Below are 25,375 nucleotides of genomic sequence, written 5' to 3'. Positions count from 1 at the left end.
ACAAGGTTATTCACATCTGCCCACAGAGGCCAGAGGACCTCTCCCGGGTCCTGTTTTCTGTAAGTAGGGTACATACATTTAGCTCATCTCTTGCAGATTAAACCCTTCGGATAAATTTTCCTCTTAACGTTTGGGGCTAGTTTGTATCTAAACTGGGAAGACTTTACCTGGGGTAAATATAGGCTGCATTTTAAAATAGCTGGAAATGGTTTAAGGAAGCAGTGAGTGATCCGGTCTTTCACGTGGATTTGAAGCGCAGGGCAGCGGTGGTGACAACCCCGCCCCGTGTCAGCAGTCAGTCACTCGGGGTGGCACCACGGTGAGCGGGGCCGGAATCTCCTCCGGGTCACGGGCGTTGGACACGAGTCTGCACTGGCCTTAACTCTGCCCAGCTGTCTTTGCTCTTCACAGGGCAGCATGCCCGCTGCCCATGTCCCTTTACTGTGAAAAGACCTCACAGTGGAATCTGGGTTTTATGTGAAGCCAAGTGGTTTTCTTTTCCTCCTGTACTTCTCTGAGGCTTTGATCCAGCAGAGCTGTTGTCTTGAGTAGAAGTGGGATGGCATACTTTTCAGACCTGGCCTGACCTCCTCTGTGGTCCTCGGGTCAGAGCTTCTCCCCTTCCTCCGTGTCTTCCCCTCGTCCCCTCCCACGTCATCCCAGCAGAGGCTGGTGGGGATGCAGAGCCTAATTTGAGGACATTACTCTAACTTGGAGAGGGATGCGGGTCCCCGGAAGCGTGCCGAGAAACCCGGCAGCAGGATGGCGTGTTTGGACCCGACGCAGTCGGGGGAAGCGGTTGGAGTCTGGATCCGTTGCAGGGGTTTGTGGAAGAAGGTGGAACCAGGGTGGCATCCCAGTCTGGCCGAGCAAGCAGACGGAGGCTTGTTTCTGCTGGGATGCAGAAGTGGTGACTGCAGGAGGGCTGGGACTTTGACTTTGGACACTTGGGTTTGAGAGGCCGGGGCACAGCTGAGTGGTGGGGGGGCAGGGCAGTTGTGTGTGTGGCTGTAGAATTCAGGGCGAGTTGGCAGTGAAGGCCTGGCGAGAGCGCCCGTGGCTTCCCATGGATTTACAGTGATGAAGATGGGTGAGCCCAGGGAGGGAGGGAGGGAGGAGGTCTGAGCCGTGGGTGCTGGGACCCCCGCTACTTAGAGGACTTGGAGTTGGGAAGTCACCCGCTAAGGAGACTGGGGGCGGGGGGCCGGTGGGGGCAGAGGGCAGCAGTGGACGTGGCCTCCTGGGGTCCCAGGAGGCAGGGGGTGCGGTGATGTGGGTGGGACCGGGGGCTGACCTGTTTCCCTGGCCCGGGCAGAGCCCGTTCAGGAGCAGAGGCCTGGCAAGTGGATTTGGGGAGAGCAAGGAGGAGAACTGGCTTGCAGGATAGAAAGGATAGCCCTGGGGGTTAGGGATTTCCCCACAGAGTAGAAACTTCCAAGCAGCATCCTGTTCATGGCCACCACCCTGTGTACATCAGCTCCCTCGGGTACCCCGAAGGCGTGTGCGCACGTATGTGGGGTCCATGTACTTACACGCACACATACTGACCTGCGTACATGTCCCTAGAGCCAGGCATTTAGGTTGTTTCCAGCCGTATTGGAATAAAAAAGCGCCTGTGTTCCCAGTTAAGGTCGTTGGATTAAGAACACTCCGACACAGCTCGAGGGCACGTACCCGGAGAGCTCCGGGCTGTGGGGAGTTTGCGGCCGGATCCACCACCTTTCACTCTGACCACACCTCACGGGTCACCTGGACAGTTCTTTAGGTAAAGTACCTGTGCCCAGGTCTGGCTGCAGGCAAGTTCGAGGGACTGGGGTGTGGGGCTTGGAGCGGGATTTGGAAAGGTCTCCCGGGATTCTAGTGTGAGACCAGAGTTAAGAATCAGGGTCCTGCGGGATGATCCCGGGGTACTGAGAATGGCCAGCGGGGCAGAGGAGGGAGGGGCCAGACTCTGCAGAGGTCTGTAGAGTGGAGGAGGGGGAGGGGGGCACTTAATGACCCATCAACCAGGGTGGGACCCTGCAGGAGGGGCAGGTGTACTGGGGCGTCACTCAGCTGTTGGCGAGTTGGGACCCGTATGGGGACGGTTCTGGGCCGTGGGAGCTGCGGTAGGTGCTCCCTAGAGGGCAGGGCAGGGAGAGGACACTTAAGCCACGTCCCTGCGGAGCTAGAAGATGGGAGTGGTTGGCTGGGTGCAGTGACATCACTCGGAAAACGCGACTCGTGTAGGATGGTGTCAGGGGCTGGAGAGCCCACAGAAGCACCTGTGATTGGCAGGAAGAGTTTCTTCTTATTTTTGAGATTTAAAAAATAAATAAATAAATTTATTTGTTTATTTTTGGTTGTGTTGAGTCTTCATTGCTGCACAAGGGCTCTCTAGTTGCGGCGAGCGGGGGCTACTCTTCATTGCGGTGCGCTGGCTTCTCATTTTGGTGGCTTCTCTTGTTGCGGATCATGGGCTCTAGGCGTGTGGGCTTCAGTGGTTGTGGCTCGTGGGCTCAGTAGCTGTGGCTCACGGGCTCTAGAGCACAGGCTCAGTAGCTGTGGCACACGGGCTTAGTTGCTCCGCGGCACGTGGGATCCTCCCGGACCAGAGCTCGAACCCGTGTCCCCTGCATTGGCAGGCGGATTCTTAACCACTGTGCCACCAGGAAAGCCCCTGAAGACTTTATTTTTTAATTAAAACTGATGTATTTAAAGTGAATTTATTTGGGTTATTTTGAAGCTATGGACACTTCCTGTAACTAAACTAGATATAATAAACCCAATCTTATCCCCTGCCCCGGGGCCCTTAAGGCAACAAAAAGGAGCACATCTTCAAGAAGCTTAAAATTCCAAGGCTGCTGTTACTAAATCCAGCCTTAGGCAGTCAGAGCCCTGGAATTAGAGGGTCTCCTAGCAGCGTGACATTAGGTTAACCTCGATGGCGGTCACTGTTCAGTTGTGTGGTCGTGTAGCCTGGCCACCTTTCACCTTGTGCTACTGGCCAAGAGTAACGTGAGCAGGTTTGCAGCCCTGACTGTGTGTTCATCACAGGCGCTGTGGGCGGAAGATTACCTGAAGCTCCAGCCCTGGTCCCAGGGGAGGGATGCACAGTGGCCTCCTGGAGCATCTCCTCTTTTCCAGCCCCTGTGGCCTGATGGTCATTGTTAGATGAACCCGTGTCATCTCCCATGGGAACGAGAGTGGACACCTAATAACTCCACCCTGGAGAGTGACTTAGGATGTGTGAATCCTGGGTTTGGTGGATCGGCGTGTGGGGGACTCTGGAAGGGGGGAATACAGCTCAGAAATAGATATTCCACGGGAGGATCACTTAGGGTCTCCAGGCTGAGCTGTGACTGAGAGCTCCCCCGAGACATTTCTAGGCCAAGACGACATCTCCCCGGCAAGAGCTTAGAAGGGCTTCACATGTCAGGGCTTTTTGCTAAGTGTGAATTGATGAAACACTGAATTAAAAGACTTAAAAATAAGATTATTTGTTTGCCCCCAAATTGTCAAGGTGGTGGACAAGGCAGGGCTTGGGGGTTAGGGTTAGATTGATGTACTGAAAGGGCCGTGAAATCTAAGAGTAACTCCAGCGTCTGTGCTGCTCAGAACTGGCGGAAACATCCCAACACAGGACACGCTGCCAGTTGGCAGCGTTAGAGCTGTTGTCCCCAGTGTCACTCGGGGTGGCCTTGCGTGCTGTGACCGGATTCCAGTCCCCTCTCTGAAATGCACTTCAGATCCTGAATTCTGCTCCTTTCTGCTCTGTAGACCAAGCAGAAGCAAGGCTTGCTCTTCTGACCCATAGTTTATATGAATCTGATGCTGTGACAGTCCAAAAAAAAAAAAAATGATATACTTTGCTGGATTCACTAACAATCATGGCAAAGTTTCAGAAGCTCGGGCTGCATCAGTTCTTCTAAGAATTAAAATACAGCTGTCGAGCTCACTTTTGGGGGGTAGGTGATTCAGGGACTTAGTGCAACATTTTACGGGTCCAAAGGGTCTTGCGGGGGAAAGTAAGCCCCTGCCCCCAAGGGCTGCCCTGCTGCTGGCTGTCAGTACTCTCCTGAGAGGTCTCTGCTACCCCAGTGGCAGGAGTGCTGACCCTCTGTTTTCTCTTCTCTGCTCCGCGTCGCCCCCGATACCTTGGGGCACCTGCCTAGGGAACCATCTTGTTTATTTGTTTGTTTATTTTTAATTTTAGTATAGTTGATTTACAATCTTGTGTTAGTTTCAGGTGTATAGCAGAGTAATTCAGTTTTTTATATATATATATATTCTTTTTCAGATTTTTTCATTATAGTTAATTATAAGATATTGAATATAGTTCCCTGTGCTATACAGTAGGTCCTTGTTGTTTATCTTTTATATATAGTAGTATGTATCTGTTAATCCCAAACTCCTAATTTATCCCTCCCCGCCTCTCTTCCCCATTGGTAACCATAAGTTTGTTTTCTATGTCTGTGAGTCTCTTCCTGTTTTGTAAATAAGTTCATTTGTACCTTCTTTCATATTCCACATATAAGCAATATCATATGATGTTTGTCTTTCTCTGCCTGACTCACTTTACTCAGTATGACAATCTCTAGATCCATCCATGTTGCTGCAAAGGGCATTATTTCATTCTTTTTAATGGCTAATATTCCATTATTTATATGTACCACATCTTCTTTATCCATTCGTCTGTCCATGGACATTTAGGTTGCTTCCATGTTTCGGCTATTGTGAATAGCGCTGCAGTGAACATTGGGGGGCACGTATCTTTCCGAAGTATGGTCTTCACCAGATAAATGCCCAGAAGTAGTATTGCTGGATCATATGGTAGCTCTATTTTTAGTTTTTTGAGGAACCTCCATTCTGTTCTCCATAGTGGCTGCACCAACTTACATTCCTACCAACAGTGTAGGAGGGTTCCCTTTTCTCCACACCCTCTCCAGAATTTATCGTTTGTAGATTTTTTGATAATGGCCATTCTGACCTGTATGCGGTGATATCTCACTGTAGCTTTGATTTGCATTTCTCTAATAATGAGTGATGTTGAACATCTTTTCATGAGCCTTTGGCCATCTGTATGTCTTCTTTGGAAAAATGTCTCTTTAGATCTTCTGCCCGTTCTTTGATTGGGTTGTTGTTTTTTGGTATTGAGCTGTATGACTTGTTTGTATATTTTGGAGATTAATCCCTTGTAAGTCTCATCTTTGACGGATGTTTTCTCCCGGTCCGTAGGCTGTCTTTTCGTTTTGTTTATAGTTTCCTTTGCTGTGCAGAAGCTTTTAAGTGCAGAGCATTTTACTGCGCCTTGTTTTTTGTTGCCACATCAGTATCTGTAATCCAAGCAGCTTGGTGTTTTTAGGCTGCGAGGTTGTTTCCAGCATTTTGCCATCACGGGCAGCTCTGCGGTGCAGCCGCTCGTTTGCTCCCATTGGGCGTGTGGGTGCAGGTGCCCCCGTCCGTCCTCAAGGCACCTGACGCTCTCCCAGCTCCAGCACTGGGCTCGGGGCTGGCCGGGAAGAGAGGGAAGCTCAGGCCTTTTATGAGATTCACTTTCTGAAAGAATGAAATTAAGAAGCTCTGATGCCACCATCTTCAGTATTTTGTAATTTAACGAGAGACCTCAGTCCAGAATCTGGGAAGTGTGATTTAGATATAACCTCTGGGGGCTTTTCTTCAACTTTTCTTTAGGAGAAAAGAAGTCTGTAGTCAGTGGTCCGTGTTTTATTATACTGACAGTGCTTTCCTCTTAGGTGTTGATTGGAAGGATTTTGGTGTATATACATTTTGGAAAGTACTTAAAACCAAGGGCTGTTTTATAGAGCATCCTGGGTTTTTCTGATGAAGTTTGAACCACTTTCTCAAGAATTACGCAGTCAGGTTTGTAGGCAGCAGGGACACATCTGAGTGTTCTGTTTCCCACTGGTGGTAACGTCACTTATTCCCACGTGAAGGTTGTGCTTCTGGGACGGTGGGTGGTGTGGCTGGCAATGGGGGTGGCATCTTGCTTGTCCCCCCTCCTTTTTTTTTGGCTGCACTGCGAGGCTTGCAGGGTCTTAGTTCCCCGACCAGGGATTGAACCTGGGGCCACGGCAGTGAAAAGCGCTGAGTCCTAACCACTGGACTGCCGGGGAAGTCCTTCCCCTTTTTGACTTAATTGATTTAGTCTCTTAATTTCTGTTTCTTGTTTTATAATTTTAATATGCAAAGATCTGTCCCTTGGAAGTTACCCAGAGGCAGTCAGTAATTTATAGTGATTCGTGAACCTCAAGAATCAGGGATTATAAGTGATGATGTCAATAGTGAAAACAAAACATTAATGAATTAAAAAAAAAATATATATAAGAGAAGATAAGTTCTTTTCAAAGGACCCCAATTTTAGATCTGTATGTAAGTTATCTACATTTTTAAAAATTAAAAAAAAATTTTTAAACTTTTTATTTTATATTGGAGTATAGTTGATTAACAATGTTGTGGTAGTTTCAGGTGTACAGCAAAGTGATTCAGTTATACACATACATGTATCTATTCTTTTTCAGATTATTTCCCCATTTAGGTTGTTACATAATACTGAGCAGAGCTCCCTGTGCTATACAGTAGGTCCTTGTTGGTTATTCCTTTTAAATATAGCAGTGTGTACATGTCATTCCCAAACTATCTGCAGAAAAACGTGGTCCGAAAGGATACACGCACCCCCGTGTTCATTGCAGCACTATTTACGATAGCCAGGACGTGGAAGCAACCTAAATGTCCATCGACAGAGGAATGGATAAAGAAGATGTGGTACGTATATATATATATATTTATAGTATACAGTGGAGTATTACTCAGCCATTAAAAAGAATGAAATGATGCCATTTGCAGCAACATGGATGGACCTAGAGATTGCCATACTGAGTGAAGTAAGTCAGACAGAGATAGTTAGGGAGTAATCCACATTTTAAATTATAATGGCTTTTCTTCTTGCCCCATCCTCCCTCCTCCAAGGTCCCCTGGTCGTGCACGGGCAGGATCCCGTAATGTTGGGGGGCACCCCATCCGTCCTCTGCTCTGACTCTCAGGCCCGCAGTGGTTCCCCGTCCGTGAGGTCCTGTGTCGCTGTGTGGCCCTGGGCAGGTCACCCAGCATCTCAGAGCCTGTGCCCTCATCTGCGACACTGGGATGGCCACGCTCACAGGTGTCAGAGTGGTCTAGGTTTCACTGCGCCCGTGTGGGTTTCACCTTGTCCAGGGCACACATTTACCCAAGGTGGGCGGGTGTCCTCCTTGTCTCTGCAGACGTGGGCGTGAGCAGGACAGTGTGTGGTGTGCGTGCAGGTCCCTGTGATTCTGTGTCCAGTGCTGTCCCCAGGTCTTCTGCCCCGTGCAGCCTGCCCATCCTCTGTGGCTGTCCTCCCTCCCTCGTCTCCTGACGTCATCCAGTGGTGCCACCTCGTCTGAGCATCGGCTTAGCGATCCCGTCTTGTGCCCGATGCACAACCTCCATGCCCGCACGCCCCTGCCGCAGAGGTGGGGACGTGTCTCAAAAGTCCAGTGCCCTGGTCGAGGGTATGTATTGGCTTTATTCCCCGTGTGGTACAATGCATCCTTGTAGCTTATTTATTTTATACTCAGTAGCTTGTGTCTCTTAATCCCCTACCCCTACCTTGCCCCCTGACCCCACTGGTAACCACTAGTTTGTTCCCTGAATCTGTGAGTCTGCTTCTGTTTTGTTATAGTCACTAGCTTGTTGTGTTTTTTAGAGTCTAGGTGTAAGTGAGATCATACAGTTCAAATAGCATATTTCAAACAAGTCTCTCCAAGCGCTGAGATGTGCAGTCCTAGGTCCTGCTCGCACATGTGGTCAGAGTTAGACCCTGGTCCCTAAGGACACACGGTTTGCAATGATGGGGTCATTCTTTGCTGCAGGTCGTTCTGATGGCTGTTTAAGCTGCACCCTCCCCCTGCCCTTCCACCAATGCCTGATGGAGAAAGGTGAAAACCGGCCTTCTAAAAGGGATTCTTTATATTTGCGTAGGAAAAAATAATAGATTTTTCAAAGGCAAAAACAGACGGGGCACAAGCTTCCAGTTGGGAATCTAGCCCTTAGCGTTCAGTTACGGCCATTTTGAAAGCTGAGTGTATTTTTCACTTCAAACAGCTTTGTAGTTGTAGGGTCCCCCCAACCCAGCCCCCAGAAAGAGAGGCGTGATCCTTCAAAGCTTTGTTGCAGTTTTCTCCCATTTTTTTCCCCTTGCCAACATCATAAAAAAAAGGAATAATAATTGTAAAAGAAAAAGATGAGAGCGGTGGTTCTCAACATCAGAAACGCCCGAGGAGCTTAAAACAACGCCCCTTCTCCCAATTCGAGATCTTGTTTTCACTGGTCTGGGGTCCAGCCCAGGTAACTGGAGTTTTAAAAACTCCCGGAATGGATTTGCTGTGCAGCCCAGTGGTGGGCGCCGGGTCGGCCCGAGTGTATCGCCTGACAGTCCTGAAAGGCATGTTGCTTTGCAGGCCTCATCCCCAAAGTCTCTGATTTAGTAGGCCCAGGTCTGGGCTGAAATTTGTATTTTAACAAGTTCCCAGGTGATACCTGTGCTGTCTGTTCATAATCTGAAAACCACAGGACTGTTGGGTTCTGGTTAAGGGCGTGGACTTCTGGCCTGAGCTCTCCTACCTTCCTCAGTCCTTCCCATCACTAGCCCTGGGACCTTGACCATGCTGCCTCATTTCCTCTTGTAAACAGTGGGAATCATACACACACAAATCCATAGACACAGTTAGCCCAGGGCCTGGTCTAAACAAGTACATGGTTTTCTTTATATTGGAAATATATAGGTGGAAGGAGGGTGGGTTGTTTTTTTTTTTGTTTTTTTTTTTTTTTTTTTTTTTTTTTTTGCGGTACGCGGGCCTCTCACTGTTGTGGCCTCTCCCGTTGCGGAGCGCAGGCTCAGCAGCCATGGCCCACGGGCCCAGCCGCTCCGCGGCATGTGGGATCTTCCCGGACTGGGACACGAACCTGTGTCCCCTGCATCGGCAGGCGGACTCTCAACCACTGCACCACCAGGGAAGCCCAGGAGGGTGGGTTTTACTCAAGTTGATCGTAAGATTTATTTTTTAGTTTATTCTGATTTTGGTATATATTTCTAATGAAAGTTATAATTTCATTGAAATTACCAGATTTCTTTCTTTACTAAGGCCCATAAAATTACCATATGATGAAAAAAACTCATTATATTCCTTTTCTTAATTAAAATTTTGTGTATTGGTGGGTTTTTAAAGTGTATTTTTAAGAATTTTGTCTTTTATTTTCTTTCTTGGATTTTCATAAACTTTGTTATGTTTTGCTTTCTGGTTTGTTTTTGACCAGATTTCCTTCCTTCTGGTTCAAGGCTGGGTTCACATTGTTTATCTAATTTCTTTTCCCCTTTGTAGACGGTGCAGGAGTCGTGGCCTTATTCGTTCTCCTGTCATTTCTCTTGCTTTGTGTTACCTCTCGCCACAAGGGACGGTGCTCATTGACCTCACTGTCCAGAGACGGTTATTGTATTAATTTTCTCCTTGGACCAGCTATTTAGGCCAGTGCTTGTTTTTAATTTTCAAGTGGCTGACTTGTTGCTTTTTACACAGATGTTTTTAATTTCTAGCTGTGTTGTGTTTGGCTGTCGCTCAGGGCGGGTTGGCACAGTGGCCGGCTTTCCCTGTGTCCACCCTGGCACCCGTGGAATCGGGTCTGTGCCTTCATGTCACAGGGGGGAGGGGGCTCAACACAGGTGTTTCTTAGCTCAGAGATCTTTATGTGTTAGCAAGATGCACTGATATTCTTTGTGGCTTAGTATTTTTTAAAATCATTTCGCGGGTGTTTGTAAATATTTGCACGTGTGCGCTTTTCATGCATATTCATTAATTCTGTCTCGTCATTGCAGGGTGTTGTGCGTTCTTTTGATCCCAGAGTGATTCCTCCCTTTGCCCTCAGTGATGAGCACAAGTGCCCAACGACAAACGCTTTTTCTCACTTTCTCCTTGGAGGTCTTAGGGTTTGGGTTGGTTTGTTTGCTTTTAGTGTAAACTTTTTACTGAAGCATAGCATCCATTTTTATAATTGAAGATTCGTTTATAGTGTTGATTTGTTATTTGGAGGGTGAAGACCTAACACTGCTTTTGCTCATTACTAATTACACTTTTATCTGTGTGGATTAGTGTTTCTTTGTTTTAATGATACTTTTCTATCATTGCCGACACTGTTATTGTGTTTGAGTGTGTGTTCTTGTATCTTTGCCTGTTCTGTCTCTGTCTCTCCCTTTTCTAGCTCTCTTTTTAAAGCTTTTCTATTTCACTTTGCTTTGGGTGTTTTGTTTTACATCGGCATTTTTTTTTTTTCTGCGGTACGCGGGCCTCTCGCTGCTGTGGCCTCTCCCGTTGCGGAGCACAGGCTCCGGACGTGCAGGCTCAGTGGCCATGGCTCACGGGCCCAGCCGCTCCGCGGCACGTGGGATCTTCCCAGACCAGGGCACGAGCCCGTGTGCCCTGCATCGGCAGTCGGACTCTCAACCACTTGCGCCACCAGGGAAGCCCATCGGCATATTTTTGAATATTATTTTCAGAAGAAGGGAATTAGACAGTTGCCATTTATTGCTCCATATGTCATCCATCTTCTGAACCAGTTTTTTCTGCTTTGAATGCTTCTTCATCTGCCTGTTTTCTATTTTCCCTTTGATGTTTCAAGTATTACTAGTTTATTTTTATCCTCTTATTATGATTGAAAAGACAAGTATTCTGCTTTCAATTCTGCAAGTGATTATCTTAAAATATCGTGAACATTGCAGTTATGTTTTCCCTAGTAAAGGGGCAGGATCTCTGCCTTTTATGAAAGGCACAGGTTTGTTTTTAACAAATCCTACAGGGATTCATTTTAAGATTTGAAACTTCTCTTTTAATTTTTTTGTTTTTTCTTTTAAAAATTTTTTGTTAATTTTTTCCAGTTTTATTGAGATATAATTGACATACAAAACTGTGTAAGTTTAAGTTGTACAGTGTGATTATTTAAGTTTATTATGAAATGACCACAGTATTTAATTTTTAAACTAAATTTTATTCGTTAACCTGTCCACCAACAATTGTACTGTTTCGTTTTATGCTGTTATACGTTATATGTTATACATTATTTATTACACGTTGTTTATTATACTGTGATACCGTTTAGCCTTATTAGTTGGCAGATGCTTCTTGAGGCCCTACTACGTGCTGTCTGGGTGTGGCAGGCATCAAAAGGTGGGCAGCGTTTGCGGGGAGAGAAGAGAAAGAATGAAACAGACGCTCTGGGGAGCACAAAGAACATTTCCTGAGGAAGTGGAGCGGAGTTTCTCAGCAATATTAAATGCACATTCTGGATATGTGGTTACCTGAAAACAGAAAGGGCCCATTCACACCGTCTGGGATTCAGGGGGTCTTGGGCATGGCTGGTTGCCTTAAGCAGATGCGTCGTGTTTTCCTAGAGTGGGTCAGAGATGGAGGTGGGCACAGGGACCAGTCTGGAGCAGGTGCCTGGAAAGCAGGGGGCAGTGTGGGGATGGACAGGCCAGTGGGCAGCAGCCTCCAGGCTGCAGGAGGACAGCCCATAAACCTGGAGGTGGGCGCAGAATGCAGGCCCCAGCCTGACCCTGTTTTCACACTGTGGGTTGCAACCCATTGTTGTTCCTGGAAATCAAGTCCGTAGGTCACGAAAACACTAGCGAGGAGAACAGAGCAGAAAGGGATGGATTGGGGCAGGCTGCGTGTAGTCTTCGCACTCGCTGAGCCGGGGTCACGGGGAGGCTGCAGGATCCACCCGGGCACCCGCTGCGTCCACCACAGTCAGCCTTCTCATCAGAGTCACCCTCACGGCGGGCGGGGTGCTGAACAGCTGAAATCCACCGTGAGTGTCATCTGTAGCTGGTCGTGATGTGAAAGGCATGAATAAGCATGTCATCTGCGTCAGCCTGAGTCTGCAGGGTTCCAGGGAGGAACGCCCCACGTACTTTTCAGAAAAAGGGTTGTTGAGTGCAGCACTTTTCAAGTTTATGACAATTGTACCGTTTTAATTTAGTACACATTGCCCTTAAAGTGAAAAAAAAAGAAAACCACATAAACATGAAAAGAACAAAGGCATGTTCAAGTTCAGCTGCTGGGTCCAGAAGTGTAAATATTGACAGTGTTAAGAAAAATGTTGACTCTAGAATCAGCAAACTTTTGACTTTGCCTGAACTGTGTTTCTGAACTACAGTCCAATAAGGAGGACAGGGCAGACTTTATGAAGAAGATTATTTAAATTTTTATCACAAGTTCAAAACTCAGTTGAAATGGGACATACATTATTTAGATTGGAATTCACGCGCAGGAGGACTGAACTTTCAGAAGTAAAGGGACGTATGGAAATAAGACAGCAAGCGGAACTTAGCGATGAGTCCCTTGAATCAAAGGAATGAAAGAGACAGTAGTGATTGGTACAATTTCTTCGTCATTCTACGCGTGTTAATGAGAATCCCTTTTATCACCGTAGATAGAAAGTTGCAATATTGACCTGCTTTGGAAACTGTTCCTCAGTATCTGTATGGAGCACACCATTTTTGTTAAATCCACGGATGATTTAGAATTTAACCTCTTTAAAGTAGCACAGTGTATCAGTACCTCTGTACTGTTGTAGGGCATTTAGAAGTAAGGTTTCCTCAGACTCACAGACAGAGAGAACAGACTGGTGGTTGCTACAGGGGAGGGGGCTGGGAGAGGGAATGGGTTGGGAGTTTGGGGTTAGCAGATGCCAACTGTTACACAGATAAACAACAAGGTCCTGCTGTACAGCACAGGGAAGTATGTTCAATATCCTGTGATAAACCCTAATGGAAAAGAATATGAAAAAGAATGTGTATATGTATATAACTGAGTCACTTTGCTATACAGCAGAAATTAACACAAGATTGTAAATCAGCTATATTTCAACTAAAAAAAAGAAGTGAGGTTTTCTGTCCAGAGTGGGTACAGGTTTTTTAGTCTCCATGAGAACAGGATAATGATAGAGCTTTTAGTCTTTGTCAGGTATGGGTGACAAATTATGAGATAATTTTTATGCCGGACTTGATGGATGGGTTCAGTTTCACCTCCTAGACAAGTGGGTTACACAGAGTCACAGAACTGAGAAAGGGTCAAGATACATCAAAATGGAAAAGCTTGAATAAGCAAAAGCTATATTTGGAACCACTTCTTTATATGTCTCTGAGCGTTAGCATCGAAACTCTGCCTGCTCTCATGGTTGTGTTATAAAAATTAGCGAAAGTTGTTAATTTTATTAAAGGAAGCTCACTGAATAGCCAACTTATAATTTTTTTAAACATGGGGATAAAATATACAAAACATAAAATTTGCCATTTTAACCATTTTAGCAGCTCAGTGGAATTATGTTCATAAAGCTGTGTAAACATCACTGCTATTTATTTCCAGAACGGCTTCATCATCCCAAACGGAAATTCTGTGCCCATTAAACAAACCCCCCACCTCCCAGACCCTGGTAACCGTTATTCTACTTTTTGTCTCTAAACTAGGTACCTCATACAAGTAAGATCGTACAGTATTTGTCCTTTTGTGATTGGTTTATTTCACTTAGCATTGTTTGTCTTTAAGGTCCATCCATGTGGTGGCGTGTATCAAAATTCCACTTCTTTTCAAGGCTGAATAACAGTCCATTGTTTGTTTGTAGTACATGTTGCTCATCCATTCATCTGGCAACGGACACTGGGTTTAGTTCCACCTTTCGGCTGTTGTAAACAGTGCTGCTATGAACATGCGTGTACAGGTACTTGTTTGAGTTCTTGCTTCCGATTCTTTTGGGTGTATACCTAGAAATAGAATTGCTGGAACTTGCGTTAATTCTGTGTTTAATTCTTTGAGGAATTGTCATGCCAGTTTTTATAGAGGCTGCACCTTACATCCTCGCCAGCAATGCAGAAGGGTTCCAATTTCTCTGCTTCCTCACCATACTTATTATTTTCCTGGTGTCTCATTGTGATTCGATCTGCATTTCCCTAATGACTAGTGATATTGAGAGTCTTTTCATGCTTGTGGATCATCTGTGTATCTTCTTTGGAGAAGTGTCAAGTCCTTTGCCCATTTCTGAATTTGGTGTTTTGCTTTTTTGTTGTTGAGTTGCAGGAGTTCTTTATTTATTCTGGCTATTAAGCCCTTATCAGATACATGATTTGTAACTATTTTGTCCCTTTCTGTGGGTCTTTTCACTCTCTTGAGAGTGTCCTTTGATGCACACATCTTTTAAGTTGGATGAAGTTCAGTTTATATGTTTTTCTCTTTTGTTGCCTGTGTTTTTGGTGTCGTATCCTCGAAATCATTGTCAAATCCAGTATCATGAAAAATTTTCCATATGTTTTATAGTTTTAACTCTCCATTTAGGTCTTTAATCCATTTTTAATTAATTTTTGTTCGTAGGGTAAAGTAAGAGTCCAGCTTTATTCTTTTGCATGTGGATATCCAGTTTCCCAGAACCACTTGTCGAAAAGACTGTCCTGTTGCCCAGTGAATGGTCTCGGGACCTTTGTTAAAAATCAGTCCACCATGTGTGAGGGTTTATTTCTGGGCTCTCTGTTCTGTTCCATTAGTCTATGTCTGTCCTTATGCCAATATCACACTGTCTTGATTACCATAGTCTTGTAGTAAGTTCTGAAATCAAGAGATGTGAGTCCTCCAACTTTGCCTTTCTTTTTCAAGATGTTTTTGGCTATTTGGGGTCCCATGAGAATCCTTATGAATTTTAGAAACAATATAGCGATTTCTGCAAAAAATGCCAGTGGGTCTTTGATAGGGATTACATGGAATCTATAACTTGCTTTGGATAGTATTAATTATCTTAACAATATTAAATATTTCAACCCACGAATACATGATGTTTGCCTTATAGCTTATTTATGTTCTTATAGCGACATTTGGTAATTGGTGCACAGTCTTTTGCTGCCTTGGTTAAATTTATTCTTAATTATTATTTTTGATGCTGTTTTGAATGGAGTTGTTTTCTTAATTTCCTTTTCAGATTTTTCATTGTTAGTATCTGGAAACACACCTGATTTTTGCATGTTGACTTTTGTATCCTATAGATTTGATGAATTTATTTATTAAGCTCTAGGGTGTGTGTGTGTGTGTGTGTGTGTGTGTGTGTGTGTGTTTGTAAATTTTAGGGTTTTCTACAGATAAGATCATGTCATCTGTGAACAGAGATAACTTTAGTTCTTCTTTTCCCATTTGGATGTAGTTTCTTTCTTTTTCTTACTTGATTCCTCTGGCCAGAACTTCCTATACTTTGTTCAGTAGAAGTGGTGCAAGGATCATCCTCACCTTCCTTGTTTGTAATCTTGGAGGGAAAAGCTTTCCATCTCTCATCATTGAATGTGATGTCAGCTTTGGGTTTGATATATCTTATTAGAGACCAATTAATCCAAACCTTTTGCTGTGTCTAACTGTAGTTCTCTTTTCCCAGAGAACCTACTCAACGGGGCTTATGGGATATGTATTTTTCTGGCTGGGAAGCAACCACATCTGGCAAATATTGGGTCGGCCGAAAAGTTCGTTCGGGTTTTTCCATCGCCGCAGAAAAACCCGAACGAACTTACTGGCCGACCCAGTACTTTCAAAGGTGATATTTAGGTGGTAAAACTGGCACATATAAATATTTTCGGCACTCTTAACCCCCATTAAATTTGCAGCTTCCAGGGGAAAATAAACAGTACGTCTCCATACGTCGCCTACGTCCAGGAGTTCCTGAGGGTGTGCGGGATAGGGCAAGCAGGATGCACGGGTGAGTGGGGGACAGGGCAGTGACAGCAGGGGAGGTAGGGACATGGGACAGCCTGATGGGAGGGGCACAGAGAGGATCCTGAGGGGCCGGGGGGGCTGTCCTCTGCAGAAAGGAGGGGCCTGGAGCACACTGACCCCTCCCCCAGGCCATTGGGAGTGAGGTGAAGGGGAGAAAAACAGCACCCCCAGGAAAGCGCGGCTGCAGTGAGGGTGGAAGGCAGGAGGCGTGTTTGTTGAAAGGGCTGGGGGGTGGCGAGGACGTGGCGGGTGCCGGGCAGCGGCCCATAGAGTCATCAGACCCACGCGGCCGTGTGTTTGTGGTGGGGAGGCCTACGGGGCATCGTGGCGTGATCCTGGGATCTTACAGCTAGTGGTTGGGGTGTTAATGTGTGTGTGTATTCGGAGATTTATTTTAAGGAATCGGCTCCAGTGAGGGTGAGGCCGGCAAGTCTGGGATCCGTGGGGCAGGAGTTTGCTACAGCCTCGAGGCCGGATTCCTTCTTCTCCAGGAAACCTCCATCTTTGCTCTTAAGGCCTCCAGCTGATGGCACGAGGCCCACCCCCACCGTGGAGGGGACTCGCTTCAAGTCCCGTGTATGCAGATGTTTCCACTTCTACAGAATGCCTTCGGAGCAACCCCCCACTGGTGTCTGGTTAAAGGGCTGGGTGGTAGAGTGTGGACAGACAGACACAGGAGACTAAACTGCCACGGGGGCGAGTGGCCTCAGGGCTGGAGGAGCCTGAAGGCCTGGGGGCTGCCGGTCCTGCGGAGGCTGCAGGGAGGCCACCAGCCTCACCCGTCCTGCCGTGGGGACGAAGCACCTCCGCCATCTTGTTACCATTGCCAGGTCTGTCCAGCCCAGCAGCCTCTCGCGGGCCGTCCTCGTGTTTCTGTGCGGGTGACTTAAAGAGTCCCAGAGACCTCGCAGAAGACATAACTGGGTGACAGTAAATGCTTCTGCTCCTTTTAGCTGTGAGGACAGTTTGGTAGTGTTTTAATAATTTGGGGTCTGTATTAGTTTTCTAGGACCCCCATAATAAAGTATCATAGACTGGGTGGCTTAAACAACAGAAATTTATTTTCCCATAGCTCTGGAGGCCAGAAGTCTGAGGTCAAGGTGTGGGCAGGGCTGGTCCCTCCTGAGGCCTCTCTCCTGGGCGTGTGGATGGCTGTCTTCTCCCCGGGTCCTCACGTGGTCGTCCCTCTGTGTGTGTCTGTGTCCTCATCTCTTACGTTCGATCAGGACCCATGGTAATGTCTCATTTTGCCTTGATTACTGCTTTGAAGAGCCCACCTTCAAATATGGCCACATTCTGAGGTCCTGGAGGTTAGGGCTTCAACATATGAGTTTGGGGCGGGGTGAAGGGGACACAGTTCAGCCCATAACCGGATCTGACCTTGATTATTTTTGCAATCATCTTTGGTGGAATTAGTATCCCCAATTTTATGCCCTACCTAAGTCTTTCAGTTTTCCTCTGAGAAGGTTCTGTGAGTCTTTTATTTCTGAGTTCTAGAAAACTGAGCCTGTGATGTGAGTTGAGGGAGAAATCTGAAATGTGAGGAGCCCTGTCCCGTGACGATTTCTGGTCTTTCCCGGTCTGTCCTCTGCGTCCTGCATGTCACATTGTGCCATTGTGCTTTAGCTCATCCTCTCTGTGGGCTGTTTGCGGTGCTTCTGGAATTTCTCTCCCGTGGATTTAGTTCCCTGCAGTGTTGGTTCTGCTGGCACCAGCATCGGTTCGTCTTGTCCTGAGCAGGTCCTTGTCTGTAGTGTTTCTTCCAGTTCCATTTTTCCTGGGTTTTCTATTCTTTCATTGAGAGAAGTGAACCGTTTTCTCAATTTCTCTTATTTTTCTCATAGTAAAGCTACTTCAGGGAAATAAGCCTTTACAGGCCCTGGAGGGTAAGATTGGGAAACACCTTCTCAGCTCTGTTTCCCGGTTCACGCATCATCGAGGCTCTGGTTACTGTTCACTGAAACGCAGCCTCAGGGGTGAGCCGTCCCCTTGGAGGGGACACTGGACACCCACCTGTCCCCGTAGGGGCGGAGGGTGTCCCTCCAGGTAGCCCTGGACGTGGCAGGTGGCCCTTGTTGCTGTCTGGTTTTCTCCCCTCTGACAGGGTGATGCTGAGGGCCCCCTGAGCCCCCTTTGTGAACCCTGCCTGCGTGGACACAGGCCCTGAAGAGCCAGGCGGTGTCTTTCCGCCGGTGCTTCCTGAGAGTGAGGCTGGGGGCTGCCACGGAGAGAGTTCTGTTACCAGGGAGCACAGGGTTCATCTGTGGGGAGTGAGACCAGGGAGGGGCATCTGCAGCTCAGTGTGGCAGATGGAGCCCAGAGTGGACACTGACTGAGCTATCGTGGGTGGTGGTGATTGGTGAGGGGCAATTCAGGGGGGCTTCCTGGAGGAGGTGATCCCTGAGCTCATTCCTACAGGGTAGCAGGACTTAGCTGCTGATGGAGTTGAGAACAAAGCCTATGGGTGCAGAGGCTGGAGAAAGCCTTGCATGGTCAGGAGTCATGAATTGTTCAGGGTCGAGGGTCCAGGATGCCTCTGGGGTGGATTATGACAGAGAATGTTAATGGCTGTTGCCACCGTTCCTGAAACTGTTCTTAGTTCCGGTGATTTCTGAGAGAGAGGAATGGTGTGTGTGTGTGTGTGTGTGTGTGTGTGTGTGTGTGTGTGTGTAGCAGACAAGGGGGCTCTTCTCTTGGAGAAGGTCACATCATAGGTGGTCTCTTGTCTGTGAGTGTCAGGCGTGGCGTTTTTTGTGTCCAGAAACAAAGGGGTGATGGGTCCCCAGTCCGGACCAGGGTGCTGTGCCGCCCACCCCTGCCCCAGTCCTCTGCATTTTGCGGGAGGTGGGGTTTGTTGGGGTCGGCTCCGAAACTCTCACTGACTGTCTCGTACAGATCAGGTGTGTGGTTGTACCCCAGGAGATTCAGGAGGAAGACAGGACCTCCCTTCCCTGCCTGTCGGGGGCTCCTTGCAGGAGCCGAGTGTGCGTCTTCACGGAGCTGATGTCGCTCCAGCCCTCCCGGGAGCCGGAGGCGGGTCTTAAGGTCCATTCCAGAGGCCCCGCCCATGAGCGTTGTTCCCAGCATGGCGCCTGCAGGGAGCGCCTGGACCCTGTAGGTGGTGGTGCGACGTCCACTGACAGTGGTTCCTTCTAGGCTGTGGCTGGTGGGGGCAGCATTTACACGGGTGGTGCTCAGAGGACGCCGGCAACACCCCACCACCCCACAGTGCTTCTTTGGACTCAGGTGGTCTGTGTTGCCCAAAGTCTCAGAAAGTCTTCAGGATGTTAATAACTGTGGATGGCCGCCCCCTCACCCCTCTGAGTGCCTCTGCCCCACGGGCCCTGTGACCACAGGTGGCTGCTCGAGGTTCTGGAGTTGGTGCCAGCCCCCTGGCGCCCCCAAGATCTGAGTGGCGTCCGGCGTCACCTGTGCAGGCGCGTTGCCCGTGAGCCGCCGGTGAGCGGCGGGCTTTCCCTCTGGCCGGGCTTCTCACGGTCTGTCTTCGTTCCAGGTGCCGCGGCCCAGTCCACGCGATTTGAAGACGGCGGGAAGGAACCGATGGCTTTAGCGGGCGGCCCAGATTCCTTTCTGCACCATCCATACTACCAGGTATGAGTGAGTGTGGCAGTGGATTCTGGCAGTGGTCTGGCCCAGGGCCGGGGCACAAATGTAGCTCATAACCTGACCATCCACCACTAGCAGGTCAAGGAGGAAGTGCTGAGTGGGGCTGTGGACGCGCCCTTCAGCGCAAAGACCAGGCACTTTCGCGTGGCCTTCCTTGCTTTGCTTGGAAGAGCTCATCATCACTGTGACCGCAGCATCCTTTTCTACAAGACTTGCATCGTACTGCACACTTCCCTGCAATGAAGCGGGCCCTGTGTTGTCTCCCGCAGGGCCCTGAAACTCCAGATGGTGAGTGGGAAGGGTGGCGAATGTTGGGATTTCAAGCAGAGGCATGAGCTTCTGGGACGAGGAAGTAGGAAGGAGAAGGTCCTCGGCCCAGCAGTGACCTGCCTGTCACAGGTGGAGCCCTTCCCACCCCGATAGCGTCAGGCAGGCTTTGTGGGACCGCAGGTTCACCTCCAGCCCTTCTGCCTGGGCCGTTGGACGAGTTTCATCTGTAAGTGTCCTTTATCTCCTGTGGCAGGTTTTCGTGTGAACTTTTGCTTTATGGTGTAGACAGATACGTTTGATCCTTAGGCCTTTGGATTTGACAAGGGAATCTTGGTTTCTCCTCCTCAGCCCTGCAGCATGTGAAGAAGCACTTGCGCCACCTCTCTCTCGGCCTCTGTTTTTCCAGCAGGAGTCTTACGTTTTGAAGTCCCTTGATGTGATATTTGCACTCCTCTGAGCTTGCTTTTCTCTCCCTCCATCTGTGAAGTCTGTGCTTAGCTGCAGTGATGATAATTTGCCCGTAGCATAGGGGCTGCAGAGAGGGATCTTTTTAATTTTTTTGGTGTCAGAGAGAAAGAGGTCTTGGAAGAAAGACTGGAGATTGGGAGTAGCATTCACTGTGATTTCTGGATTTGAGACAAAGCCACAGTCAGTTTCAAGCGAGACAAGGGGGCTGAAACCTTCGCAGAGCCATGAAGTTTGCTGGGGACACCCAGCCTGTTCAGTGGGTGAGCGTTCTCCAGGTCCTGCCCTCTGCCTCCCGTGTGATCATTCCCTGGGTCTTAAAGAGGCCGTGGTTGCCTCACCCTGTCGATCGAAACTCCGTGATGCCGCTATGGGTCATGGGTTCAGCTCTCACTTGACCGTTTAGCTTTGGCTGGTTGTCACTCCAGCCTGCCAGCCTCACACTTGGCACCAGCGCTCCCAGGGAAATGGGATCAGCGAGCTGCAGGGAAAACCTTCCCCGGGGAAGTGTGTCTGCAAGTTAGCTGAGCAATGCCCTCTTTGCTGGTCACAGAGTGAACCGTAAGGGCCAGATAGGACGTAGGGAAGGTTCCACCCCAAAGCCCTCTTAGCTCAACCCACTGGCATCTCAGATTTCCCCTGGTCCGGGCAGGGATGGCAGGAGTGCCAGCTGTAGCCAGAGCCTGGCTTCGCGGACGTGTTAGGTGTTTGTAGTCGCCGTCCCAGTTGCCCAAGGCTCTTCCCAGGAGCCGGGAGGCCGCGGACACACGGTGGGCCCTGCCAGCGGAGCCTGTCACCCCGGGAGGAAGGGCTCCGTCATGCCGTGCCGCGGCTTTTGCAGGCACTGTTGCACTCCTGCGAGAGTCCAGCAGGCGGGCTTGGCAGCTCTTACCCTCTGTTCCTGGAAAAATCAGCCGACAGTTCCAGAATTTCTCAGAACATGGGATGATTTACAATGCGTTCGGTCTTGAGTAATCTGCAGTTACAGCAAATAGATACATCTCCAAGTTTTTAGCGAGAAGAATTTCTTTGTAAGATCGTCAGCGTACAAATAATGTTCTCATTCTAGCTGCTCACTCATCGCTGTGGCTTGGATTAGGGTTCAGTCAATGAGTCGCTGCTCAGTCGAGTTTGTTCTGGACATAGAAGCACCAGAAGGATTTTGTGCATTTAATCACCCTGCTTCCTGCTTCAGGGACAGAGGCAGCAGGTTGGTGGGGGGCATGGGATGGGGGGCTGGTGGAGGGGGGGTGAACTACTTCACTGTTTGACTTAGGCTGTTCCATTAAACTGTGATATTGTCATGGTTCTGTGGCCTTGGGGGAAACCATGGGATGCCTCAGTGCCCCTGCTGGTGAACTGGGGTGCATGGTGTTGTCAGGGTGCCGCGGGGATTGGGAGAAGGGTGTGGAAGTTACCCGGCACCGGGCCAGCCTGGTCTCAGTCGCCCACCCAGGGTCGTTCCCTGTAATCCCTGTTTTGTTTTTTGTTGTTTGTTTGTTTTGTTTTGCTTTTTTTCTTTTTGGCTGTGCGGTGCAGCTTGTGGGATCTTAGTTCTCCGACCAGGGATTGAACCCAGGCCCTCAGCAGTGAAAGTGCAGAGTCCTAACCACTGGACCGCCAGGGAGTTCCTCCTGAATTCCTTGGATGTTGACTGAACACCAGCCAGGTGCCACCTGCAGTGTGAGCGCTGGGTGGCAGCTCTTCTCCAGAAGCTGCTTTCCTGGGGCTCCTGACTCCTAGTCGGGGAGAGGGTCACGGGGAAACTGGCAAATGAGATAATTGTGAGTAATGGTAATGATTCTCAAGCAAAGAAAATCTGACAGTGGGAGAGAGAGAGGCCAGGAAGTCAGGGAGACCCCCCTGGAGGGAGTGCCCAGAGCTGGGGGGCAGCACCCGGGCCGGGCCGGGGCAGAGCCTTTTCAGGGGCCAGAGGCCAGCACACCTGGCCTAAAGAGCCAGGGAGGGGTCTGGATTTCAGTCACTTAGGAAGGAGAGGTCTTTGGGGATTTATAAATAGAGGCCTACAGCCCACTGTCTGCAGTTCTAAAATCCCCAAAGCTGTGAACCAAGAAGTTTCTTCATGGCTCACATCTTGCAGAATCTGACTCGACCTGTCGGAACTGGGTCCCTCAAGTACACGGGGGGGTGGGCTCGGTGACCGGGCCGCCCTGGACCCTGGGTCATCTTTCTCAAGTCCAGAAAATTTTTATTTCCTAGCCATATCCTCCAGGGTTCTGATTATGTACCTATTATGAGGTACATTTTGTTTCTTTATTATACATAAAATAACATTCGCTATCCTTCAGAAACACATACACACACACAGAAAATAAAAATGAGTTCAGGTACAGACATTTGAGTGAAGTGTTGAACTGTGATGTAGAAACGAGATGCCTGAACTTACGTTTGAGATTCAAACCTGTAGGTTTGAAATTTGAGATAGGTTTTTAAGGTTCCTGTCAGTCCTTAAAGATCTTGGGGGAGAAGGTGTCCGAGATCCCACTGACAAGAGACAGTGGGTCTGAGATCCCGCGCGGCCCCTCATGGCGTATGGAGAGGAGACAGCCCTCGGTGACAGCCTGCACACCCAGCCTTTTCAGGCCTAGCCACCCCGAGAGAAGGCTGCTGTCCTGGCCTTCCTTGTGCATGAGTGCAGTGGCTCCACCCTCGGCATCGGTGAGATTGACAAGAGTCTGGCGAGTATGTCCCGCTACAGGAAAAACACGTGGATTGTTGAAGGCCGGCTCCGGAGACCGAAAACTGCTCTGGCCAAGCGAACCGGGCGACCTGAGGTAGAGCTCCGGGGCCCGAGGAAGGCCTGGGGTGGAGGCGTGGCCTTCCTCGGATCATGGAGGAGACCAGTGGCGTGGAAGAGGAGGAAAAGGAGGACGAGACTGCAGCTGCCGTCCGTGGCCGCAGGGGTCGAAGTGATGGAGAGCTTGATATCACGGCTTCTAGCATCCCAGAGCTGGAGCGCCAGAAAGGAAAACTCAGCGAGCGTCAACTCTTCTCTCACACGAAGCGGCTTCGCTCGTCCCAGATGCTTCGGGCAGTCTCCCTGGGTTAGGACCGCTGCAGACGCCGATCCTGGGTGTCGCGCTATTTGACTGGTATCTTTGTGGAAGGAACCGAGGGGAGCTTAGTTCCTGAGGATGTGATAACGCAGGAAGCGGATTCCTTGAAAGTGGCAACACCCAGCCCAGCCTCCTTCCCTCTGAAGGGTGAGTTAGCTGGCTCCAGCACCGTTGCCACTTCTCTTACCCAGGCCCGAGGCCAACCTCGGAAAACTAAGCCTGGGTCTATGCAGTCTAGGCACCTGGAATCTCCTGTCAAAGATCAAGGTTCAGAACAGCCTCAGGCCCATCCTCATCTTCAGGCTCATGAATGCAGTTTTTTGTGAATTAAAATTTATTTCTACCTATATTTTTAGGACCAGTCTCATTTTTAATAAGGTAAAAAAGGTCTACAGACAAAAACTCCTGTTTTTGCCGTGTGAAGTTCCACAAGTGCAGCTATAGAAAAGTGCTTGTCAGTTGAATAAAAGCCACATTTGATAGAGGGAAAAAAAAAGAAGATTACTGGCGCATCTTCAGATATTTAATCCAAATATTTATTTCTACTTTTATAATTTTTTTTCCTGCTTTCTGATTTGAAAACGCATCCGCTTGAATTAGAAGTCAAACGTCGTGGAGACTGTCCTCGTGATCCTGCCCTCCTGCAACTCCATTTGCCAGTACAGGGTGAGACAGCAGCCTTCCTGCGATAGCCCCTCCTCCCCTACATCCCCATCGGTAATTTCATGAATTCTGTCTCAGTCCCACGTCGCTGCAGGTTGCTTCCTTTGGCCCCATTTCAGTTGTGCATTCCTGAGCCTTCAGGCCAGGAGCCTCCCCTTGCAGGGCAGGGGCTGGCAAGCCACAGCCTGTGGGCCAAATCCGGCCTCTGCCTGCTTTTGTAAATAAAGTTTTATTGGAACACAGCCATGTTCCTTCAGTTAACATCCCGTCTGTGGCTGCTTTGGGGCCTCACCAGCAGAGTCGAGCAGCGGCTGGCCCTCTGCAGACCACCTCCTGCTTTAGGACATCTGTTAGTGCAGTGAGTCTTCTGGGTGGACAGAGGCCCAAGTGGGCCTCCTTGTGTCCGCCTCTCTCCTCCCTCATCGTGGGGACAGCAGGGACAAGACCCAGCCCACCCGTGAGACCTCGATTGCCAATCACACACAGCTTTGGGTCTTCGGTTGGGTTCACATCTGGCTCCTCCCTCTTTCGGCAGCATCTGAAGGAGCTGGATGCTCTCATCCCTTATGGTCTGGACTTGGGATCATTCCCTGGAATTGAATTCCATTCCCAGCGTTGGTCGCTGTCATTTATTTTTTAGCCAAAGAGTCGTCCTATGGCTTCTCTGTTTCTCATCTTATTCACCCATACTTTGGCAAAGAGGCATTTTCATCGGACTTCGTTTTCTTCAAGAAATTTGTGGACAGTTCCTCCCACTTGTCATGGTAGGGGGAGACGGATGCCAAGAGCAGTTGAGACATCACTTTTTTATTTTTATCTTTTTATTGAAGTGTAGTTGACTTACAGTGTTGAGTTAATTTCTGCTGTACAGCAAAGTGACTCGGTTATACATATATATGCATTCTTCTTTTTAATATTCTTTCCCATTATGGTTCATCACAGGATATTGAATATAGTTCCCTGTGCCGTACAGTAGGACCTTGTTGTTTATCCATTCTATATGTAATAGTTTGCATCTGCTAACCCCAAACTCCCAGTCCATCCCTCCCCCACCCCCTTCCCCCTTGGCAGCCACGAGTCAGTTCCCTATGAGGCATCCCTTGCTTTTATGAGACTCTTCCAGTGGCTAGGATCTTCACCTGAAGCAGCTTCGCAGATCGTTCAAGATTATTTCTGAATTTAGTCCCAACCACTGTTTAACAGAGATGTCTCGCACAGCGAAGCCGGCAGCTGATGAATGCGTCGACAATACGCTCTTCGTGACTGGACGCCTTTTGGGTTCTCTGTACGTGCCTTGCTTACCGTGTCACTGTGAGAATGAAAGTCACTTATTTAAGAGCCCCTGGCCTTGTCTTGGCACATAAACAGACCTCATTAAATGGGAACTGTTATTTTGAGACACGACGTAAGCTGCTGATTTGTTAGAGTGTAGATTCTTTTTTTTTTTTTTTTTTTTTTGGG

The 25,375-nt window shown here is 48.6% G+C and overlaps 1 protein-coding gene across 1 annotated transcript in view; it reads left to right on the top strand.

Annotated features, from left to right (window-relative positions):
• The window catches only part of GRB10 (growth factor receptor bound protein 10), a 194,245-nt gene that overhangs the window by 45,893 nt on the left and 122,977 nt on the right, over positions 1–25,375 (top strand). Inside the window, exon 3 of the mRNA XM_024764363.1 lies at positions 19,327–19,424. Coding sequence (XP_024620131.1) covers positions 19,374–19,424 — 51 coding nt within the window. The 5' untranslated portion in view covers positions 19,327–19,373. The remainder of the gene's footprint in view (positions 1–19,326; positions 19,425–25,375) is intronic.

The sequence above is a fragment of the Neophocaena asiaeorientalis genome, unplaced genomic scaffold, assembly GCF_003031525.2.
Source record: "Neophocaena asiaeorientalis asiaeorientalis breed wild unplaced genomic scaffold, Neophocaena_asiaeorientalis_V1.1 scaffold191, whole genome shotgun sequence".
In the NCBI taxonomy this organism is placed as follows: domain Eukaryota; kingdom Metazoa; phylum Chordata; class Mammalia; order Artiodactyla; family Phocoenidae; genus Neophocaena; species Neophocaena asiaeorientalis.
Note: the sequence above shows the minus strand (reverse complement) of the source record. Positions and strands in the feature narration are given on the sequence as shown.